General features: G+C 43.2%; 1 protein-coding gene across 1 annotated transcript; it reads left to right on the forward strand.

Annotated features, from left to right (window-relative positions):
• The first annotated feature begins 738 nt into the window (after positions 1-738).
• Positions 739-8,452, forward strand: LOC149326498 (G2/mitotic-specific cyclin-B2-like). The gene is made up of 6 exons (XM_089564594.1): positions 739-742; positions 3,992-4,095; positions 5,223-5,472; positions 6,807-6,939; positions 7,639-7,747; positions 8,405-8,452. The coding sequence occupies exons 1-6, from the start codon at positions 739-741 to the stop codon at positions 8,450-8,452; spliced, it is 648 nt and encodes a 215-aa protein (XP_089420720.1).
• Positions 8,453-9,826: the final 1,374 nt, after the last annotated feature.

Raw genomic sequence — 9,826 nt, forward strand, 5'->3', positions numbered from 1 at the left:
AGTTCTTTTGCACTTACTGATCTCGGCAACGAGTCGTTATTTGCCGATGTGTTCTTGCTCACCATTTCACGGCACCATGCGTACTATAAGTCGCAATTTTTAGCGAGTTTAAATATAAAAAACGTATGGTAGAAATTAATCATCTTCGCAGTTCCCTTTGCGCAGCTTTCATTTTTTGCAATGCTAACTTAAGCCCGTTTCACCGAGGTTTTTAATGACCACGAGAAAATGCAGCAGCCCTGCGTAGTATGTAATCCATATAACTGGTTTCATACTTGGCTAACGCACTGCTGGAGCGATTTATTTCGAAAATATAAACGCAAGAGACCGGTGCTGCCCACATATCGTCTCATTTTTATAGAATTGATTTTTGCTTAAAATTGATAATTCGATTAAGAATAAAGTCATATTTACTGCACGTGATTGCAGTAAAAAAATGTACAGGAATATCATGCAAGAAATGTGAAATATAAGTTTAAGCTTTCCTAAACTTTTGTCGTTTTACTTGCAATCCACAATTAAGGTGTCGGCCATCAATCTTTATGCTCAACACTGACGCCTGTATTTACTCAAGAGGACCACGAGCGGTTTGTGAATTTACCCGAGTTTGGCAATGGGTCATGGAATGCAACTTCAGCAGGACGTTTTGTTATGCTGATGATTCCTTAGTAATTGCTAACCATTGTGGCTTAAATCCACTTGTGGTAGACATTATGTAGGTGTTCGAAAAGAGCACGCATGGGTTAGCTTTCACCTTCGAGCGACGAAAGCAAATAGTTTTCGTATTTATGCATTTGAGGTTTAGCTTTTTATCGTATCATGGCCGCTGTGAAGCTGTTACTGCATTTTTGATAGCACCATGTAGAGTTATGGGCACTGTATTTGTCTGTCGATACTGAAATAAATTATGTTATTTGACTTGGTAGCTTTCTCCTAGAGCAAAAAATGGTACTGAATTTTAACAGCGCACATTATGCACACAGTGCAGAATTCTGGACTCTTTTCCGCATTGAAGAGTGCTTTGTCACTTGATTGATTTTAAGCATTGGAGCAGAGCTTTCATGTGGAGGTTGACATGTTGCACGTATCGGGTTTCACTGATACAGCATCTTACCTTATTTGTGAAAGGCTTGTGAAGTCAGTAAATACTGGAAGGCTGATAGCTATGAAACGCAAACACAAAAAAATAACAGTGGCAGTTATTAGTTATGTTCACCATAGAATACTAAAGAAAAAGCAGGTGGGGTGATACGATGTTGACACATCCTTAGTTTCTCCGGCAAAAGTTGAAATGTGGCTGTGGCGGTTGAGTAGAATCTAAAGCTGTTGAAAGGTCATCATTAGCCATTATTTCCAAAATTTCATGTAAAATGTCATGAGAGGCCACCTGTACTTTGTTCGAGATAACCATGGTTGCAGTTCTGGAATGTCGTTGGCTCGAAGTTCCAGAAGCTGTCTTAGATGACTTTCTGCGTCATCATGACCACGCACTGCCAGTCCTTGGCACTCTAAATACTGTAATGAAGATAATAACACTATCAGTGCTTTCAGTCAGTCTTTCATTTTCTTTTGCTTCCCAATTACATCAGCAGATGCTACGTTCAAACGCGCTTTGGTAGCTGCGGTTACGCTAATGGCCGCACGATGCAGCTTCGAGGCCTCATGTCTCTAAAATCTTATAATAGCTTGCTTCCAGTTAGAAAAACTCCTCTTCACAAACGTCAGTTGAGAGTCTTTATCCCTGCAGGTATTTGGCAGAAAGATTCTATTACAGTCCTTGATTTCGTGACGGCAGAAATAAAATAGGATTTCCTCATTTGCGCCTCTTACTGCTGGTCGCAGTATTTCATGATAAGGCGTTTAAATGCGGGCAGCAGCCATTTATACTTTTAATCGGAACAATTCATATTCACAGTCTATACTGAATGCAATCATCGCACACATTGAACCACGCAGGAATAATATTTTGTGATTTTTGGCAAAGCACGTGTATTGTCAAGATGTTGCAGATCAAAAATGTTTTCCGTAAGGACGGTTCATATATTTATTTCACCCAAAATAAGCGCTCATTGGGTGTGCTCCAAAAGAAAACCACTTGGGAAGCAAAGCCTGCTGAAAACATTCGTAGCATTAGTCACGAGCTTTTAACGCGAATCTTCTCTACGCTGGAAATTTTAAGCAGCGCGGAAAAACGAGGAGGATTCAAAAGAAAATAGGCGCAACAGAATCAGCTGCAGAGCCAGTGCTGTAGTCTCAGTGTGTGTTCGTCGTCTTCATTTTATCGCGCTGCTGGGGCTATTCATTACGAGTAATAGACTTGCCAGTACTGATCTAAAGGAACTTTACTATGTATTCTTTCTCGAGCTTACAGTCTAGAGGGAACATAACGCAGGTTTATCTCACCTTTGACCGTTCAGCTCGAGCACAGGAGTAGATAAAAAATGTGATTGCTTTTACGATTCCTGCGCATGATGTGCGCTTCACAAGCGTTCATCAATTGTATATTAGCCTATTGCCGTGACTGTGTAAAAAACATCAGAAAATTCGGTGAACCTGAACTTTGTTACAACTTGAAGGAACAACGGAAGTGGGCGATGGTCCTAAACATCCTGTATAACGTCACTGAATAATCACAGCAACGAACAAAACCCCTTTTTACCGTTAGATTGTATCAGAGAAGTAAGAGGCTTTGAAATTGTTGAGCTTTTAACTTGTTCTTGTTGGAGTTTGGACAAAAAACGTGGCCATTTTACATTTTGTAAAACAGGAATTGTGTTTAAGGAACCTCAATCCAGCCCATCCCTAAGACTGACCCATTAAATAACCCCTAACCTTGAGCTGCCTCCCCTGGTGTCCCTCCAAGAGTCAACGAACAAATCGGTTTTGCCATAGTGCCTTCACTGTTGAGTGCTAGAGCAATGGAGAGTTTTTGAATAGGCAGCCCTAATTCTTGGGGCGACAAGGAAATAGCCGGCTCCAGTGATAAAGACACCAGCACAAGAGACATTTAGAATGCAGGATTCCCGTAAGCAGATGCATAAGGCTTAAGTTCCTGGACTGCGGCACCATTGCGGCTAAAAAGAAAAATCGTAAAACTAAAAATGAACAATTTATTATGTTTTTGTTTCATACCTCTGGGGACTTCTCTTCAGAACTAGATACGCATAAAACAACCGAAAGAAACATAACATGCAGTGGATGCTTTTGACGTAGTCTCTTTCTTGGACAGCGTCATCTCGGGCGCAACGCGTAGGGTAACTCTCGCAATTGTAATTATTTTCACTTTTGTTTCCGCACGCATGAAGAAAATTTACTGCATAAATAAGAAAGCAGTGTGTTAACGGAATGCTGATTTTTCTCACATTTCACACGAAAAACCGCTGACCTGTTTGAACCTCGTGCGCGTTCTGACAGGGAACGACGCGAACTCACTAAGCGTACCAGCTCTGTAAGCAACCAAGTAATCTGTAACAATTGCTCCTTTTGAATTTTGCTGTGCCGAAACCACAAAAACGCTTACCCCTTTTCACCCTACCCACCCCTCTCCTGAACAATGAGCAGCCCATGCCCGACACCAGAAGGACAAAAGCTTGGCTTCTTTTCTTTCTTCCCTCCCCTCTGCAGCACTTTGAAGAGGAGTTTTCCCGGAGTATAGTAGCTAAAGCAGTTCCGGCTTAAACAGAGCATAGGCATATGAGTCAGCTGTGGACACATAATCCGCTGTGCACTTGGCCAGTTTATTTTGTGAAACGGCATAGTTGGAATAACACCTACAGCGAAGGCGTTCCCCATTTTCATCCGGCATTAAGTGGAAAAAAGCCCGTTGGCAAGAAGTTGTACGGGGGCTTTCGAACACTGAAATTTCAAGGAATGGCCAACGCCGTGGCCCATTTAGCGCCCGGAAGGGGGGAGTGGGGGGGGGGGGGGGGGGGCTGACGCGACCAATTTAAACGGGAATTTTTGAGCGGCCCAAAAGTGGTTGGTCGCTCAGTACGGGAGCGCAATGTTCACTGGCTCATCGGGACCCGCAACGTGCTGCAGTTCTCGCCGGAGACGCTTTTTCTGGCTGTCTCCCTGGCGGATCGCTACTTACAGGTAAGCAAAGCTTCTATCATTACATTTGAATAGTGTTCACAAGAAGCTCCCGAAAGAAGAGTGGAGCATTAGAAAATAGAGCGCTGACTTTCAGCTTTACTTAGTCTGGTACATGTACGAACAAATTCGTATTTGATGCAAGTGAAAGATGGCCTAGAGTTACGTTTCAGCTTAAATCGACGTGAAACTTGCGACATATAGGAACCATCTTTACTAACTATTATGCTAGGAAAAGCTTGAAACTTCACTGTGGATTCTTTATCCTTCCATTCGTTAAGGCAGCACAATTGTTTTTGGATTTTCTGAATTACCGAAGTAAAGTATTATACGTCAAATTTCCCATGTAACTCGATCTCTCAAGTATTGCAAGTTCGTGTGTCTTATAACAAGGCATCTGCAGCTTTTATTGTTTTTCCTTTTTCTTTCGCAAAGCACCAAGTCGTGATATAAGTTGGTTCATCGTTTGTGGCTGTGTGATATCATGTCGCCATTGCTAGTTGGTTGCTGGAACTATTCATGCTGCAGCTTCAGACCGTGGCTCGTACTGAAGACATGCTCTGGTAGGTGTGTCGTCTTAAATATGTACAGTCTTTGTCAAAAGTTTGGAGCCCAGGGGGTTCACTTCCAAGCTTTATATTGGGACTCCAGGAGCATTCATGGAAGTCCTACCTATTGCAATAGGCAGTACCAGAAATGTTCTTATGTCCAAGAAATTTGGAGCGCTAGAGATCCATTAAGAACGACGCAGTGTGGTTCAAAACAAAAGCCCCTGGGCTCCAAACTTTTGACAAAGGCTGTACTTGTAAAGGTACACTCAAAAGGGAACACTTTATTCGAACACAAGCTCTCGTTAACTCCATATCGTCTACCCTTCGTTAGCGTGATGTGTTGTGGTGAATGACGGATAACAAAGGGCTTCTGACGCCATGGCACTAATTATCCTGATGCGCTTTGTAACTAAGCCAAGAGCATATCAATCAGTTCTTAGGCTTGTTTTGCTGCAGTTTTATTTGACTAAGAGTGCCGGAAGAATGTGTATGTGTGTACAAAGCTCTGCTGGGAGCTATGAGTGAAGACTGTCTCTTGACTGTTCCGTGCTCCGCTCTCTGCTGCTTTTCCCTATTCAGATGCGCTCCGTAGATAAGCGCCAGATGGAGCTGCTGTGGGCTGCAGCACTGTGTGTTGCGGTGCAGCACAAGGAGCCCGAGTGCCACCTTCCCTACCGTTCCTACCTCGCATCGACTCTAGGCACGGGAGAAACCACGGAGAGGGAACTGTGCAACATGGAAGAGGACATTCTTCAGACCATCGATTGGTCCCTGAACTTGCCGTTGCCCCTGGACTTCCTGAGTCGCAACTGCAAGGCTGCCAAGGTATGTGCACTTCGTGCTTTCGGTTATATTCCTGGCTTATTGTGGTCTGCGGAGGGTGTTCCACAATGACTGCTTTTCATAGCAGAAAATATAGAAGCTTTCAGAGTATTGGAGTGGTGTGCTCATTAATTTGTGGATGGCAATAAGCCTGTCATGTTGCTCGCCATCAAGGACGTGCCTTCGCCGCGCAATAAGTTAGATAGGTGCTGGATACAGGCGAGCTTTCAGAACAGACTCTAAGGTGCCACAACATTGTCACCATTGTACTATCGCTGTTTGGAGATTCTAAGCGGAGCGGTGAGGTTGTAATGTTTCCTATAGAGCACAGACCGATGCGCAGATGACCCACAGACGCATGCATGCGGCACGTTTTATGGCGATTAGCTGACGAAATATCGAAACTTAATTTATTAAACTATATTATGGTTCAGTAAAGTGAAGTCCTTAACATCGCGGTTTGCCTTCGTCCGAGAGCAAGTCATTACTTATTAGATGCACGCTTTCATTTAAAGGGACAACTATCCAGATTTTGTTCTCAGTAAAACCAACTACACATTTATTTCTGAGCATGTTGTTGCTGTTCAGCAGCCTAAATGGCTGCTTAAAACAGTGTAAGACTTTTCGCGCCACTCACTTCACTTCTGATCAGTTTGAAACGATTTTCGGTGTAGAAAACTAATGGGGCTGCGGTGGCGAACGATGTCGTTTACCTGCTAGGCTGTGGTAAGCTAACCATACTGGCCAACAGCAATTTTCTCCTATAATAATTAACCTTCACGACGTCGAAGTATGCTCGAGCATGGTTTAAAATTCCAGGTACTCTCGGTAATTCCTCTTGGAGTGCCATGTGAGCAATCGGCAGCCATGTGTCAAAATTGAAATTCTTTTTTCTTAAATATGACTGCATACTAAAAGGCACGGTTCTTTCTCTTCCTTGAGAAAGGCACCTGAACAACTCTGCAAGTCCGAAAGGCTGGGAAAGGATTGGTATATTTTGAGGCATTGCCAAAATAACAACTACTAGGGGTAATAGTTTTGTTAGACCAACCTACGTGTAGAGGTGGTAAATTTTTTTTAAAGAAACAGTTGCTGGCAAAGATTTATTGTCCATGCACCATACAAGCAACAATTTTTTTTCTGAATAATCTAATGCTGTTGAGTGCTGCGCCTGAGCGGTTTCCTGATGGAATATTTGTTGATTTATTTCTCACTGGTTTCAGGGGACGAGAAATAGCCATTGATAAGGTCCTGTCTGCTCCGCAGACCCGTGTAGTGAAGTTGCTGCCTTTTAAACTGACTGGCTGCCCCACGTTTCCTGCCCTTCACTGGCAAGCAAAGCGGAACATCTGACGGCCCTGTACATCCTGGAGGTGTGCCTGGACGACTACACCATGGCCTGGATAAAGCCCTCCAAGAAGGCCGCATCGGCTCTGTACTGCGCCATGCACTTTCAAGGCAGGAAAAACCTCTGGTATGCCACTGAGACCTTACTGTCTTTCCTTCTGTAGAGGGTACAACAGGAAAAGCGTGCAGTAATCAAATTCCAGAACAGTATATTAAGTTGCATCTACATTAAGGCCGACAATGTCTTAGTTAAACTTTAGACCAGAATCATCGTTGGTCCGAGTTCACAACATGCAAAATTCTATCTGTTAGTTATTCGCAAGAAGGTTTTCTCGAACAAAGACAAATCTCGTTCACCAAACCATTAGCCACAACAGGTGTTAGCACAATGAGAAATGCCCGTGTCCCCGCTATGCTAATTGGTTTAAAAAATGTGAGATCTTACCTTCTTTAAGCGCATTTATAGTTTTTAAGTACAACTTTTTCAAACTGTTTTTTATATACTATTCAAGAGTTGTGTTACTTTCATGTTGCCGTGCAGTGACCAGGGCATTTTTAGCGCTCTGATAAGATTCGTTCTGTTTATATTCTAAGGTTATCGCACAATGAATTTGCGGCACAAGTGCGCGGTAATATTACAGCTTCTTATCAAATAGGTAAATCAAAGTGGCATTATATCTTATGTGTGCAATGTTATCTTCTCTCCAATTCTGCCACAGGTACTATTGTAAGGCACATAGGCGTTTCTGGAAAGCCATAATTTGTTCCTGAAATAAAATCAATTCTATCATATGTGACTAATGAGCGCACTGCTGTTAATTTCCAGTTGGGACTACAAGATGCACTCCTCCAGTGGCCACGATATAGGTTCCCTGCGGCCTATAGTGACGTGGATGCAAGAGTTCCTGCTGGCCGCATGCGAAAGCGAAAAGTGGGTGGGTATCGTTTTCCGCCTTTTCTGTGCCCAATTCTAGTGATACCTCTTCTGTTGCCACATATTCTGCATCTCACTTGCGGCTAGTTTAAACGTGCGGCCTTTTTCATTCTCTGGGAAGTGTGACACATAGCAGGTAAGCACAGTGAGCGATAGCGATGACTAAAGGAGTCTCATACCCAGCAATTGCGGCCGAAATCACATTTCAGTTCAAAAGATTTTATGAACACAATCACTGCATATATTTTTAGATTTCACTTTGACAATCAGTACATCCGCAGTTCTTCCTTCGGCAGGCTTTCATTCTTTTGTTTTGTGCTCGTAACGTTTTCGCTATTGCCAAAATCGTTCCCCCAATGGTTTTCTATGGCAATTTTAAATGCTCTAGGCGAGCGACGGAAGAATCGGCCATTGCCTATACTTCGACAACAATGACTTACAATCTTCCAAATTAAAAACATTTTCACCAAGAAAGCCGGAAAGGTTGGTAATGCAAATGTTGCACTATCGTGTATTTTTGCCTCGTCTACTGATATTCTTTCTTTTCCTCTAGCTACTGTTCCTATTGTCGACCTTGGAAAAATATTGGCCCAACGATCTTGCAGCATTTGTTTGTCTCCTGCGGCAACAGACTGAACATTTCTGTTTGCTTTTGCAGACTCCATACGAGATCTACGAGAAGGACTGGTATCACACTCTCGGCTGATATCGAACACCCAACCCGACCAGCTTCTTCAGATTCCAAATAAGGCCTTCTGAAGTTGAAGCTACACATACCACTGCACATCATGGGAGACTACATATTTCTGCAATTGTTGCCATTCTCTGTTTTCTTCATACTTCGCATGCATCATTCGTAATAAATCTTTTATTAAAGTGACCACACCGTCTTGTGTACGTGTGAAGCAGCTTCCTTCGTGAAGTAGTGCTGACATTAAGGTCAGGCAGCTCCATTGTGAATGTGGAAGGTTGTGCATGCTGTGTTGATGATATTCGTGCTGTACACACGAGACCATTCCAGGTTTGATAAGTACGCGCAATTTTCTTGAACTCTGTTCTTGTTTCCGCCGATCTGTCGCAAATCTGAGGAGCAATGCTCCTCTGCTATTATATACCTTTAGTTAGCGTAGGATACATCTCTGCAGTGGATATCTGACGGCTCCACGCCACGTAGGAAACATGAATGTATGTCAGAAGGCAAGGTAATAGAAAAAGCATGAATTATGGGGTACTGCAAGATTTAAGCCGGAACAGTTTACCTGTGCTACACCCATGATTTAAATGATGCGTAGTTGAGTGGTCTCCACAGAACTGCCAGTGCTTTTCATCTGCACGAGGTGCTTCAGAAACATGCGGGTTCGTATTGCATTCGAATCGCCTTAGCGCCGCTAGGCCGTTCGAAAACTTATTTGTAAGGAAAAAACAGTACGTCTCAACATACAGAGAAATCTTGAAATTATGGCTGCTGAATTTTCGAGCGGTCACACTAGACCTCTGTTATACATGAGAATTAAATGCTGCTTAGCCGGGTGTGTTAGTGGTCACGTATAACATTGCGGGTTCTCTGAAATACCTTCCAAGGTGGGCACATGTCAACTTGGCGAATGACTGCTTTGTGTTGTCATGAGCACCTCAGCCAAATAATCGGCTGCTACACGAGGCACAGAGGCCACAATCACGAGCGGAAGTTCGCGAACCGTTCCGTCGCCTTTTTCATGCTTGCATCCTCCGCTGTCGCACGCACCTGCGTATACCAGTTGACAGTTGGTCATTGGTGAGATATTTTCAGAAGTTAGCAGCTACTATACCTGCGGGCAAACTCCATCTTATTTTTTTTTGTAATTTCCCTCGTCAATTCAGGAGCCCTAATGCACAGTAGCTGTTCTGAAGGGAAACTGAAAGACCGTTTATCGGCGATGCAACTCTGAAAGTAGGTTTATAGAAATTTATTCCATACATAACAAACAAGTGCTTTGTATGCACGCAAAGCACTATATCCGAAAAACAGGCGCCGATAAAGAGAGCTCCGCGGAACTCCATTTAGTATGAATGCCATTTGAAGGTGCCATTCGACTAAAAT

The sequence above is a fragment of the Amblyomma mixtum genome, chromosome 10 (assembly GCF_055824585.1).
Source record: "Amblyomma mixtum isolate Tamu chromosome 10, ASM5582458v1, whole genome shotgun sequence".
NCBI classification, from domain to species: Eukaryota; Metazoa; Arthropoda; class Arachnida; order Ixodida; family Ixodidae; genus Amblyomma; species Amblyomma mixtum.